General features: G+C 29.3%; 1 protein-coding gene across 1 annotated transcript in view; it reads left to right on the plus strand.

Annotated features, from left to right (window-relative positions):
* Positions 1–15,396, plus strand: part of LOC107454842 (receptor-type guanylate cyclase Gyc76C) — a 216,790-nt gene that overhangs the window by 172,735 nt on the left and 28,659 nt on the right. The window contains exons 12-16 of the mRNA XM_043048989.2: positions 3,652–3,756; positions 4,989–5,060; positions 5,172–5,340; positions 8,432–8,581; positions 15,131–15,314. Coding sequence (XP_042904923.1) covers positions 3,652–3,756; positions 4,989–5,060; positions 5,172–5,340; positions 8,432–8,581; positions 15,131–15,314 — 680 coding nt within the window. The remainder of the gene's footprint in view (positions 1–3,651; positions 3,757–4,988; positions 5,061–5,171; positions 5,341–8,431; positions 8,582–15,130; positions 15,315–15,396) is intronic.

A 15,396-nucleotide genomic window follows, 5' to 3' on the forward strand; every position in this document is an offset into this window, starting at 1 on the left:
TTTTTTTGAGTGCTCCTCACACTATTGTATTAATATATTTTGCTTTGGCTTTATTGATACAATATCAGAAAGCACTCTGTTTTGCGGATATAATCGTGTGGGCTGAAGAAAAGATTATATCTTTTTTTCCGGTTTTTTAATTAAAATTTCACATTTTTTATTTTTTATTTTAAATAATATGTTGTTTGTTATTTTTTTTACTTATTATTTCCCACCCCCCTTTTTTTCATATGTCTATAATTTTTCTTTGTTTTATTCTTCATTTTGAATTTATATATATATATATATATATTATAAAAAATAATTTTTTTACCACTAGGGAGTTAATATTAGTTATAAACTAATATTGTTATGGTCTTTCTAAATAAAAAAAATTGTTTTTATGTTCGTAAAAGCATTTCCCAAACGAATAAATTAAAACACTAAAAAAATATGTCTATTTATTAACTGAGTTCATAACCTCAAAAAAATTAATTTTTTGTTTATTATTAAACTAAATCCTTTGTCAACAACAAACTTTTCACCAGAGATAAATTTATATCTATTTTCAAAATAACTTAATTAATTGAATTCAGAATTTTCATTGTAAATATTTAAGAAACAAAACGTTTGCGAACTTCGAGGAAAAAACCTTTTCTCCTTTTTTTGGATTATATTCAATTTTCTAAATTAAAAAATTTTCGAAAAATTTATGACTTTTATTTTCTAAACAAGACTGAGCAAATGCATAAGTTGAAAAAGTGAATGCTTATCTTTTTTAAATTCTGAAATACATTTTAAGCTTTTCTTGATTTTTTTAAGAAGAAGAATTATGATTTCTTTCCAAAAAGATAGGTTATTTAATTTTAACGGAGATAATAATTTTGAAAGTTTTTCTCATATTTTTATAATGTAATGGATTATTTTTTATGAACTGAGATTAAATATCAAATTTAATGCTTGGTTTATTATTATTTTATTTAAGAATTAGAGTTAAAAATTTTTTTTATTTTTATAACTCTGTTTTGAAATGGCGTTACATTGTTCATAAATCAAAAAATTAAATTTTTTCCATAAAAATATGTTATGTTGTTGAAATAAATGAAAAGTTCGTCTTTCTAAAATGATATGCTATGTACACGTGTATTGTCTTTTTGATTAAGTGGTTTTGAACTTTTTCTAATTTATTTCTATAAAATCTATGATCAGCATTTAATTTTTCAGTTAGGTTCCAATTAAAAATAATTTTTTAATTAGACTACTTCTTTAATGGATTTAAAAAGTTCTTTAATGGATTTAAAGAAGTACTGTGCGCAAAAAAAATAACTGAGAACCCCGAATAACTTTTGATTTAATAATCGGATCTTCACGTTTTGGGACTCAATTTAAATAATTAATTAGTGATGACGGAAGTTGAAATATGAAGTTACGAAGTCAGATATAAAAACGTACATTTTCTGAATATACATACCTTTTTTTCGACAGGATTCGGTTTCCTGACTCCCAAAATATAGCGGGTAGTCGCAATTGGGGAAACTGGAAAATAGGGTCCCCATAGTTTTATAAGGAGAGTGGTCCAACGTTTTGCCCCTTTCATGTCAATTTTACTATTTGGTATTATTTTGCGCAAATTTTACAATTATAACATCTGTTATCTAAAGAAAATTCTACGTGAAATATAAGTTTTAATAAATATTCATTATTTTTTTAATAAGAGTCGAAAAAATTTTAGATCACAACTTACTAAACTTTTTATGTTATTTTAAAGTATGTAATTCTGCATTGCAAAATACAAAATTTGAGCGAAATCGATCGAATAGTTCCTGCAAAATCGAATTTTAAAAATACGTCTTCTTTAAAATTCGATTTCTCAAAAACTATTCGATCGATTTCGCTCAAATTTTGTATTTTGCCATGCAAAATTACATACTTTAAAATTATGTAAAAATTAAATAATTTACATTTCAATTTTTGTTACCATTATTTAATAAAATAACAAAAAAATAATAAATATTTCCTGGAAGTTATATTTTTCATGACATTATCTTTGGGTAAACGAATTATAATTGTGTGCAAAAATTTTTCGATTCGCATAAAAAGTTCTCGAGATATGAAAAAATACGCAAAAAATAACATTATTATTAAGGGATCCAAATTGTGAATCGCTCCTCTGACCAAACCATGGGAACCCTATTTCACAGATTACGGCAACCCTTATATTTTGGGGGTCAAAAATCTGTAATTCGTCGATACAAAGGTATAATTATTCATGGAAAGTACGTTTTTGTGTCTGATTTTGTAACTTAAGATATCGTCTGTACTAATAAATTGTCACATTTGAGGTCACCCCCTGAATCCTTAAGATGGAGTCCTAGAACGTGAAGATCCGATCATAAGATCAAAAGTTAGTCATGGTGGTTTATTTTTTATTTTGCTAACCATTACTATTGGCTAATGATAATTATAATTGATAAAAATGGTGAAACAATTCTCCACTATTACATGGGCGTAGCCTTTTTAAAAATTGCTTAAAGGTTGCTTATTTTTGATTTTCGTTTTTTAAAAGCCCTTAGAGGTGCTTTTTCCATTGGGTGTTTTTAAAAAATGCTTAATTTTCCCTTCTCGAAAATGAGATTTTTTTTACCATGTCAATTTTCGCCTCGTATTATACAAAAGTGTGCTTTTCACATTGTTCTATTCAACGTTTTCACAATTCATTCAACCACAATTCATTTCGGCGTACCGTTGCTTCACAGCGTGTGAAAACGCCAATCATTTTATATGTTTAATGAAATACTTGCGAGTCCATATGTGCGGATAGTGATCTGGGTTCGGTGAAATTATTGCACTCTCATGTATAGCTCTGCTGCATTTTGCAAGATATTCTCAGTTTCAAGTTTCATTTTCTACCCTCTGAAATCGAACCGAAAAATCTTTTGATCGCGGTTTGCACTTGTTTACGTTCGTGCGTCAATTGATTAAATTAGACGATTAATATAAAATTGACGATAGGATAAATTAGATGATATATAATATATAAAAATAGAATATTTATTGTATCAGGTATTATATTAGTATATTATAATAATCAGACCAAATTACTAGACGCACTGTAGTGTTTTAATAATGACATGTTTTGCACGAGTTTATAGGCAATACTTTTATATTTAAATATACATGTAATGGGTATTTGTTAAGGAGATTTTTCATATACCTCCTATTTGTATTTGTTTTTAACATATTTCATTACAATGTTAACCAATTGATACACGAACGTAAGTAAGTGCAAACCGGTTTCAGCTACGCGAAATCAATAAAGCTGTATGTAGTGTACCACCTGATAATTAAGATTTTACCTTGAATCTTACAGTGCGTCTAATAATTTGGCCAAGTATTGTTCTTCGTTTATTGACTTAATTGGTCTTGAGATCAAAAACTTCATTTATTCAATTCAATGGTTTTCGAAACTAAACTCCTTGATTAATTATTTTATTCAATTTATTAGTTTTATATCCAAACACTTCGTTTATGCAGTTCATCGGTTTCGGAATTAAATGCTTCGTTTATTTTCAGTTCGTTAGTACCAGGCTTCTCGTTTGTTAATTTATTCACATTCAGTATTTTATTGTTTATTTATGCGAATCTCGTTTAAAGTTTAAAGTTTATTTTTAGATGAGAGAAATGCACCACGATAACATCAATCAATTCATTGGTGCTTGCGTAGAAGAAAACTGTATTGAAATAATTACAGAATATTGTTCCAAAGGAAGTTTGCAAGTAAGTCACTGAGTTATCAAGTTAATTTTAGTAAGTTATTAACCTTTTGCTTACAGCTGGTACCATAAGTTTACCAGAATGGCTCCATTATACTAAATACCGTAAGCAAAAAGTTAAATTAATTTAAGATAAAACTTGAGTTAATTTTAGGAAGTTATTAAACTTTTGCTTACGGCTGGTACAATAAGTTTAGCAGAATGGCTTTATTATACAAAGCACCGTAAGCAAAAAGTTAAATTAACCCTTGCTTACGGTGTTCCATGTTGTTCCATCACATGTTGTACCAGCCGTAAGCAAAACGTTAAGTGAATAGTTTTGTTGTTTAAAAAGAAGATTATATGAATTTAATAGTTTCGAAAAAAAATTAACTTTACTCACATCATATTAATCTGAAAAAGAGCGTCGAAAAAAGTAGATCATTTAACATTTATCTTTAAAAATTAATTTATTATTAAGTCCTTTATTATAATACAATTCGAACTTTTAGTTTCAAAAAAATATTATTCTAGTGACAGACCAGAAATTATAGCAATTCTAAATGATTTGTGCTTTCAGGGCCTTCAAGAGATTGATGATGATAAAAACAAGTTAATTCATTTTAAAATTTGTTATTTCATAAATGTAAGGATTCATTAAATTGTCACAATTTTTGACTAGGAATAGAGTGCAAAATTGTTCGATAAACCGCATTTTGAAGAAATAAATATTTAAAATCATTAAAATAAATATTTTTGTATCGTTTGTTTATTTTTTTAAAAATCTTTTTAATCCAAGTAAATGCATATCCAATCATTATTATTAACATATAAAAACTCAGTTAACGTGAAAAAGTGTAATTTATAAAGTGATCCATAACACGTGCTATGTTTTCACAACTGCTGTCATATGTTTAGATTATTTAACGCGACACGTGTCAGGGATGTAGGAGGTAGTGTGACACTTTGTGACGCATTAGAGAAGGGAGGGTTCAAAAATAGTAAAAGAAAAGTTTGACATCATTTATGGAAGGCCCCTAAATAGCAATCTCCTAATCACAATAGAACCAAAAAAGTCAAGATCACTAATTGTCATTAAGTGACCCTTAGATAATCACGCTTTGACTCTAAAAGAGATCTGGGATTTACTAGAGATGCAAAGACAGCATATCATTAAGAAAAAGAAATAATATTTAATTGTGTTTTCAATTTACAATACTCTACTTCATAGTAAACATGCTTTTATATTTATTTTAGGATATCTTGGAAAATGATGACATGAAACTAGATAACATGTTTATTGCATCTTTAGTTTTTGATTTATTAAAAGTACGTAAGATATTAATTTTCTCTTTTTTCAAAATAATATGTTCCTTTTTTTCTAATATTGACATTCTTCTTAGATATTCCGAACAATACACTGTATTGCTTTTATTTCAGGGCATGACTTTCTTGTGCGAAAGTGACATTAAATTTCACGGCAATTTGAAGTCTTCCAACTGCGTTGTCACGAGTCGATGGGTTTTGCAAGTAACTGATTTTGGTCTACATGAACTAAGGAGTACGGCTGAAACGACAGGGTCTGTTGCTGAACACCAATATTATAGAAGTAAGTTTTTAATATACTAAAAACAGAACGCTCCAGCCTGTCATGAATTCTTTCGCAATACTGTTGGAATTGGTGCTATCAATTACCGACCGACTTAACAGCGGCATCAGAGCTGCGATAGCTCAGAAGATAGAGCGTTCGCCTTCCAATAAGGTGAACTAGGTTTGAAAACTCAGTGATGGTTGGTCGAATCGAATTTCAGATCCGGCTTGCACCCACCACAGATTTGACGTGAAATATCCGCAGTGGTAAACGGATCATGGGTTAGATTCCTCTTGCCGTGAGACTAAATGTGGGAGGTTTTTTGTGGTTTTCCTCTCCATGTAACGCAAATGCGGGTTAGTTTCATCAAAAAAGTCCCCCACGAAGGCAAATTTCCAGGGATCTAGGAACTCCCTCGTCTTCCGGATTGGGTTCAAAATTGCAAGGCTACGGAGTTGAACATTAGTAGTCGTATATCCAAAAAATTGAGTCGACTGTTCAACGACGGTTATGAAATAGAATAAAAAGACAGTGGCACCAGAAAGATGCTCGTTCAATCTGTCCTATTGTTGGGTGGGGAGAGAGTTTGTAGGGAGCTGACTAGGGACATATAGTTTGCCTCTGTAAAGAACTCCCCTAGCCAATCGTCTGGAGTGGTGGCGGTGACTATGATTACGAGGTTCAACTATTTCGATTAGGGGTATTCGGTCATCATTTAAGGCAGGATTTGACTTGGGCTGGCGCTAAAGGGAATCAGGGGAGAACGAGACTCCCCTCTTTGAAATGGGCTTTTTCTTGTTTCCATAGCAGCAGACGGCCTCAGACTTCGTGGCAAGGAGAGTTCTATCTATAGACAAACTATAATTATCTAGCGTTTTTGCCACGTCCATTAAAACGATTGGTTCCTGAAAAACACAGCTGCTTGGGGGACGTCTGCTCTATCTCTTATAATGAACCTCATATATTGGAATTAAATTGATGATCTATCATCGACAAGTTCAGAATGTGTGAAGGCTGTGCATCCGCCGAAAGCTTATATTAGAAAAAGAAATGTGCGCTCTACCATTGGTCAGATTCGAACAAGTTAGCTGACGCCAAATGAGGCATTGAGATATGCCATCGAGGCATTTTCGGTCGCCACGCTAAAATAAGAAATATATATATATATATATATTCGTATTTTTAGCTGCACTCTAATTATTAGAATAGAATAGTTTTGCCTAAAATTCAGTATAAATTAATTAATTTTATAAGCTTTTTGAAAGCATATGTATCAAATTAATAAGCAAATGAATAATTACTTTCAAAAGAATAAAAACTTCCCTAAGTTTGCTTTAGTAAANATATATATATATATATAAGCTTTGTATAAACCATTCTTGGGGCCACATCAGATGATACGAAATTCACAATTTCCTTTTATAAACTTCATCCCAGACTACATTTACTTTAAAAAGTGTTTGAATGTTTTGCTCTTTAAAAGCCCTGTTACTATAGGTTTATTATTCCTTTTTATATAGTTAAAATTTTTTTTACAAAAGTTAGTTGCTCTTCATATGTACTTAGATTGCTTTTTATATTTTCCCCCTTATAACTACTCTACAGTTTTAATATACGTTACGCTACAAACGCTACACGCAAAATAATTATATTCTCAAATACAGGGGTTGGACAAAATAATCTAAACACTTCTATACTAACTCATTTTTTCCCAATTCTCAAGAAATAATTAGAGAATTAATTTAAAACTTAAGAAATGTTTAAATTATGCGATTTGTCATACATATCAATAAAGTTCAAAGTTCTTAGAGCTTTGTGGGACAGGCAATAAATTACGAACGAAAAGTAATGTTTTTGAACATCTTATACCAAATAATATAAGCTTGTAGCTTATGTCAATTACGTAAGTTATTATATGCAAATGTACTGCACAAACTAATATAACAAACTGTGAAACCAATTTCATTGACTTACTATAACTACTCAAATATTCAATTAAATTTAAACGAAATTTTTGGAGTTACTGTAATTAACAATAAAAATATCATCTTAAAATTTAAGAAAAAAAAATCGTTAAAAATTGCGCTACATATGATTTCAAAAGTTTGTTTAGAATCGTATTTGATAACTTATGAAAAGAGTCTAAATATTTCTAGCAAATTTCAAAGTGGCTTTTGTACCGTTTCATTAAAAGGTCTAAATGATAAGGGGTTTTCCAGAAATATCATTTTGCAATATAAAACGAAATTTAATAACGGATGATAATAATTTAAAATCATGGTCTGCACAGTCAAATGTGACGGTATGGTAATAGATGTGGTTCTATATAATACTCATGTAATTTTTAATAATTCTCGTTTAATAATACAAAATTAAATTTGCAGAAAACCCCTTACCTTTCTGAGTTTTCTTTCCAAATCAACAAAAACTATTTAAAAAATTGTTGGTAACTTTTTGAATTTTCAAGATATTCAAATCGGACTTTTTTTAGAAGTTACCAAATACGATTAAAAACAAATTTAAGAAGAAAAAATTTTTTTTTCGGGTAGGCGCAATAGTATAAAAAAATTATTTTATATACTCATATCTTGAGTAATTTTTAACGTAATTTCAAAAGGATATATTTTTATTATTAAATTAAAATTACTCTGAAAGTTTTGTTTAGCTTTATTGAACATTTTAGCAGTTATACTAAGATAATGCAAGTTTACACTTTATGGATATGTATGAGAAATCGCATCCTCTAAACACTTCTGAAGTCTTATAATTTTCTAAGTCTTTCTTGAGAAATTTGAAAAAATTAGTAGAAGTGTTTCCATTATTTTATCCAATATCCTTGTAGCATGACTGACTTGTGTTCAATGTAATTCGTAAAAGCTACAATTTATGATCTATAGCATGTCTTTTTTTTTCTTCTTTGAAGAACACTACGATTTTGTGTATTACATTGTTGTCTAATAAATATTTTCCTATATTGTGAAATACTGATGTTGAAACAACAGTAAGGACTATTTTCATGTAAAAATATCAATTTTGGAAATAATGAGTCTTATTATTGTTCCAATCCCTTCCAATCTAAATGCTTATTATATATTTATTTTGCCCATAGATCTTTTATGGAAAGCACCAGAACTTTTGCGATTTCCCACGGAGAACCGTTATGGCAGTCCTAAATCAGACGTTTATGCTTTTGGCATCATTCTGCATGAAATAATAGCGAGGCAAGGTCCATTTGGAAGCACCGATTTAACTCCTAGAGGTAAAGTACTTCTTTTGTGTATAAATAATTTAGCTTTACGTTTTTAAAAAACAATAAGTAATTTGGAGTAATAGCGAGGCAGGGTACATTTGGAAGCACCGATTTAACTCCTAGAGGTAAAGTACTACTTTTGTGTATAAATAATTTAGCTTTAAGTTTTTTAACAACAATAAGTAATTTGGAGTAATAGCGAGGCAAAGTCCATTTGGAAGCACCGATTTAACTCCTCGAGGTAAAGTACCTCTTTCATGTATGAATTTAGCTTTACGTTGGTTAACAATATAAACAATAAGTGATCAGGAAGCCTTTAAATTTCTAGAAACGACAGCAATTAACTTAAGTCTATTGCTATACTGTCGTGAATTTAGCTATTCCATACCATTATACAAAGCACTATCTTACAGTTGACTTTGAAAATAGCACAAAATTAACTAAATAAACCTGTATAAATGACGTTATGTTAAGATACGCATTGCAGATTTGTCTTTTTAAAATGTAATTACTGTTTTTTAAAAAAAAAAATCTCGCGTACTTTATAAAGACACTCTGTGATCAGTTTAGAAAATGGAAAATAAAGGGGCTAGTCTAAAGCCCTGGATACTTAAGATAAAGTAGCGACAAACCGCCATCTTGGTGACTGCAACTCTCTTGTGACTGCAACTTTCAATGATGAAATACTGAGTTTCTATTCTTAAACACGACGTTTTATTGATTAATATTTTCATATTCTTAGAGATAACTGAAATATTTTCTTCTTTTAACTATTTTTTTTTCTTTCTGAAATTACATATTTTCTTTTTATGCCATCCAGGCAAAATAATACTTTATCTATAAGTTAAAACTTTCTCATTTCGTCTTTCATAATATGCTATAAATTTTTTTTTATGATTAACTTCTCGACTAAACTCTTCGAAATATTTTGCTGTCAGTTTTTTATGAGGTTCAAAGGATTAAATATAGTTATATATAATTAAAATGATATCAGTTTTTTTAGATACTTTTAAATTAAGGCATGTGATGAAACAGCCAATAATTAGTAAATGGGAACTTTGTCACATTTAATAACAAAATATATGAGTTCTGCTTTGTTCAAAAATTAATAAATATTCCTTTGAGAATCCTTATTTAAATTCTGAATATATTATAAATATAACAAATTTATTACAAAATTTTACAGTTACAAAATTTTACTCTATTGTATGCAATATTTAAATTAGTAAAAAATAGCGAATTTAAGAGCGAGTTGGAATTAGCGAATTGGAATAGCGAATTGGAATTAGATTATCTTATTAAAATGTAGAAATTTTAAATTTGTTCGTTTGAAAAATATTTAATATAATACGCTAATTTATTCTTAATCCTGGTAAAAAACACTCAATTTTTTAAATGCTATTAAAATTCTATTTTTGAAGCTTTCTGACGAAAAAAATATTTAAGTTAAAAACGACGTTTGCAATCTATTTTAATTTCTTTCAGGTGAATATATTTAATGCAATCGAATTTTTTAAACCTCTAATTGAAAAGGAAGCGAAACATATTTACTCTACAAAGTTAATAAAATAGTATCATGTAAAAGTAGTAACAAATAAATAAATGAATTTCAAACTTACCTAAAACAATCTGCTGTTTTCGTTTTGGTTCCATTTATCTCTGCGAATGCCATGCAGCCAAATTTTCCGTCGTTTTTCATTCCGATCTCCGACATGAAAGATAAAAATTAATTTATCCAAAATTTAACTTATTTGAACACCTAAATGCGCAACAACCAGTTATTATAAGTTTAAAAGTATAAAACAAAAAAAAGTGAAAGTAAAGACGAAAAAAATAACAGATCGGGTGCAATGATACTTTGCCGTTTAAACTAGTCAACAAAATGGCGGCATTTTACTCATGTGATCGACGACAGCCAATCAAAATCTAAAGCAGAACAAGTCGCAAGGAAGAAGCTGTAATTCTAAGTTTAGCACGCTAGGCACAGTCCATAATTTTATGAAGTAGATCGCAGGCACTTTACCATCTTAATATGTTTCTAAACATGTACAGTTGTTATTATTATTAATCTTAGTTGATGATTATAAACAGAAAATAGTTTCACTTCATATATATTTTCCTTGTGGTTTTCAAATACAGATCGACTGCTTTTGAAAATCTTGTATGGTCTTCGCTTCGAACAGTTCGAGACTAATCCATACCTGAGATCGAGTAAAGATAAGCCGTCGACATTTAAAGAACTACAAACAGTTCTCTTTGCCAAATCTAAAGCGTTAAAAAATAGGAAAAGAAATTATTTAAAAAAAAATTTAATACATCGAAGCTAAATATATTTAAAATGCTAATATCTTAGATATTTTTAATATTAATATTTTTATAACATTTGAAAAAAAATATGGACGATTAATTATTAAACAGAACTGAAATTAATTTAATATTTACTATGGTTTATACGAACGTAAATTTGAAAAGCTATCATCCATTGAATAAAAAAATAATATTTCAAGATGACAAAAATAGATTTTTCTTTGAAAGGAGTTTTTTTTAAGGAATATTTTTGAAATGGAATAGAATGAAGATGAAACTCGTCTGTATGCAAATTAGATTCTATTGTATGGGTTGATTTTTTTTTAAATTTTTGTATTTTTTAGCATTATTTATGTATTTGAAAATTTCATTGAATATATTTAGAATAAATACTGCATGAGATGTGCTTTATTTGTATAAAGTGTTATATTAATTTATTTTAATATTTTTATCTTTCATGTCAATATTTTTTTTAAAGTGTTTTAACATTTAAAGTTTCAATATGAAATAGAAGAATAATGTTTAAGTTTTCTAGAAGGAATAGGATATGAAAGTTACGAAATTGTTTCACTTATTATAAATTGTTTATGGCTTGATCAGAATTAATTTAATCAGAAATGAGTTTGAATATAGTCTTAGTTTGAAATTAATTTGTAATAGTCATAAATTATTTACAGATGAAAAAAAAAATCTATTTGAAATGCGATTTTAGCATCTTTTTCCTTTATTTAACAATTTGCTTTTACTGAAAGAATATGTGGTTGATTCCGGCTCGGATGGAACTAGGGACTTTTGATTCCGCTGCTTAACTCTCTAGCCACTATGGAATTCCCTCGACCAGGGCGAGTTAGAGCCATTCCACGTAATTAAGAGACCACGTAGCCTTGAGTGAAGTTACAATTCCATTGCACTTTGAGCTTTGATGTAGGTTGACAATTTGTTTACTTGACAATTACTAGACAAAAGGCTAGATTTGTTTACTAGACAATTTGTTTACCGAGTAGAAGTTGGTACTTACCGAAGAAGTATAGTCAAGGAATATACATAGAGGAAAAAGTCTAGTAATTCTCTGTTTTAAAGATTAAGGTTCGAATCAAAACAGAAACTTTTGATTCCGTTGACTCTCTTGCCACTATGGAATTCCCTCGACCACAGTGAGTTAGAGCCATTCCACGTAATTAAGAGACAACGTAACCTTGAGTGAAGTTACAATTCCATTGCACTTTGAGCTTTGATGTAGGTTGACAATTTGTTTACTAGACAATTACTAGACAAAAGGCTAGATTTGTTTACTAGACAATTTGTTTACCGAGTAGAAGTTGGTACTTACCGAAGAAGTATAGACGAGGAATATACATAGAGGAAAAAGTCTAGTAATTCTCTGTTCTTAAGATTAAGGTTCGAATCAAAACAGAAACTTTTGATTCCGTTGACTCTCTTGCCACTATGGAATTCCCTCGACCACAGTGAGTTTGAGCCATTCCACGTAATTAAGAGACCACGTAACCTTGAGTGAATTGATATTTATGTTTCTACGTAGACAGAGAACTTTGCTTAAAAAGGTAGAAAGATAACAGCAAACCTATCGATTTTTGTTGATTTCTGTTAACATTCCAAACTAATCAAAATGGTATAACAAAGCTGTATGAAATTAAGTTTATTAAGAAGTGCCCTCTGTTGACATAGTTTCTAACTAATTCTGAAAGTTGCTTCGTAAGTAAATCGCAGCTAACTGTATTTTTTTTATTATCTTCTGTTAATTATTTTAATTGTTTCTGAAAACATCATTCATTTTTAGGATGCAACTTTTTTTGCTTGAATAGGTTCTAACCGATAGGTTTAAATTTCCTTTACATTTAAGTAAACTTTCTTATTAAATAAAAACCTCTTAAAGGAAGGGGAAAATATAATTTTTTTTTTTTATTACTTTTGAAAAAGTTGTGAGAAAGCTACGAAAAGCACTTCTGTTCAAATATATTTGAGGGTCAGTAATGGAGTGCGGATCGATCGGTAAGTTTCGAATGGAAGCTTTTGTGTACTTTGAAGATATTTCATGGGCATAGTTAGTTTAAAAAAATTCTTTCAAATCTTATTTGAAATTTATCTTTTCCTTTGAGTATAGGTTTTCAAACTTTGTTAAGGTTTACTAAATTACATAGCAAATAAAACATATCTTTTTATTTAAATCCGCTTTAAATCAAACTTTTCTGCACGTTTTGGCACTTAAAGCTCAAAAATGAACTTTTTCTTTGGATAGGCGTGTTGGAAAATTCGAAAATCGCTTTTCTATTTCACCTGGGGGTAATGAATATCCTATTTAAAGTATATAGATGAATTTAGAATTCAAAATAAAGAAATATATTTTACTGCTCAATAGTTTTAGTTACTTAAAACTGTAAAAGAAATGTAAAAGTATTACAAATTTTGGATGTACAGTGCGTCCGAAACAAAATGGAATAACTTTCGAGCTAATGATCGGATTTTCACTTTCTAATACTTGACCTTAATGGCTCGTGGGATTGACTTCCAATATGCTAATTAATAAATGCGGACGAATCAGGACGAATGATACGAAATCAGGCACAAAAACAAACTTTTATCGGAATAAGCATTTATTTTTTCCCGACAGGTTCGGGTTTCTGATTCGATAGCCGCAGTCTGGGAAATAGGGATCCCGATAGTTTAGTATAATAGCTCATGCTTTTTTGAAAATATATATATTTTTAAAATTGGGTAATCAAAAGTTTTAAACGCAATAAAAATACTACGTGAATAGAAAACTATGTCATCTTGTTTCTAATTTTGAAAACAAATAAATTTAAAATTAGAGGAGTAATTATTTCTGCGAATGTGGCTATCACCTGTTTTTCGAAACAGTGTTTTTTTCTCTTCTATATTTCGAAACATTAAGGTTAGTGATTTATTTTATGTTTGTTTGAGTGAATGTAAAAACCTTTCATCTTTTTTCAGTTAAATTCATTCCAACTTAATAATACTTCGAATTATGTAAAAAAGGAAAAGAAAGAAGAAAAAGAATACAATTGCTCGCAGTGACGTTTATTTTGTCGTGCAATAGATTGCTTATTATACAAAAATACCAAATATATACTTCCCGTACAATTGAAAAATCAACATAACCGACAAAAAATTCCAATTTGAGATTTTTATATATTTGGCATCTTTTGTATGGCAAACTACGTATTGCAAAAAAGTAATTAAAAAAAGAAATTTTTTTATAAGTTTTTGGCATTCTATTTTAGTGTTCGTAACATTAGTAATAGAAAAAAAATTAGTTATAAAACCACTTTTCTCAGAATCAGTCGTGAAGCACTTACGTTATTTTTTTCAATTGCAAGGCATAAATATCTCAATTTTGAAATTTTTGTTGCTTACATTAATTTTTTTATTGCGAGGCAGTATGCAGCCAAATTAAACAAAAACATGAGCGTAATTTTAGATTATGTAGAAAGGTGGAAAACAATGTTGAATTAGTAAAAAGCATGTTTAGATGGTCAAATTTTTAAACGTGTATGATAATGTAAATAAGTGTACTGCTGAAATATAAAAAAAATAGTGGTTACATTGCCGAATCGTGTGAAACAACGTTTCACAAGCCAACATTTCAAGCCACAAATAAACAAACGAAGTGTTTGATCGTTTAAATAGCTGCTCACCAGATTTTATTGCATTATAAAGAAAAGTAATTGATATTCGATTTTTGATTAATAATTGATTTATGTGGATAGTGGCACAGACTTTAGCATTGCGTCATGGTAAATGTTATTCCTACTAAGTGGAAGTAGTTGTGTTTTTTTATATTATACCCAATTAGACCAAATTAATTAGACGCACTGCAGCTTTTTTTTAATAATTACATGTTTTGCACAAGCTTATAGGCAATACTTTTATATTTAAGCATACATATAATGGGTTTTTATGGTGGAGATTTTTTATATACTTCCTATTTGTATTTATTTTTAATGTATTGCATTACAATGTTAACCAATTGATACACGATTGTAAACAAGTACAAAGAAGTAGAGCTGTATGGAATCACCTGATAATTAAGATATTTCATAGACTTTTATAGTGCGTCTAATAATTTGAGCAGGGACTGTTGAGCAGGGAGTTGTGTAAAAGTGTGGAATACTGTTTAATAATTATAAAATAATAATAAAAAAAATATACCCTTTATTTTGAAATGTCTCCGTTTTGTTTCATCTTAAATAAGTTATGATATCTCTATTGCAGAGATCATCTCGAAAGTAAAACGTGAACCTAAAGGTGATGAAGAACCCTTCAGACCACCCCTCCAAGATGTGCAGTGTCAGGACTATGTAGTGAATGCCATGAAAGACGCATGGGACGAGAGGCCTGAAAATAGACCCGACTTTCATCATCTAAAGGAGAGGCTCAGAAAAATGAGAGAGGGCATGTAAGCTAAAAAAAAAATTATATTATTTATCTTAACCGAATTTTCATTCTCATTTGAGAGTATTAACAACGTTTGGACTCAT

This window comes from Parasteatoda tepidariorum, chromosome 3 (assembly GCF_043381705.1).
Source record: "Parasteatoda tepidariorum isolate YZ-2023 chromosome 3, CAS_Ptep_4.0, whole genome shotgun sequence".
Lineage (NCBI taxonomy): Eukaryota > Metazoa > Arthropoda > Arachnida > Araneae > Theridiidae > Parasteatoda > Parasteatoda tepidariorum.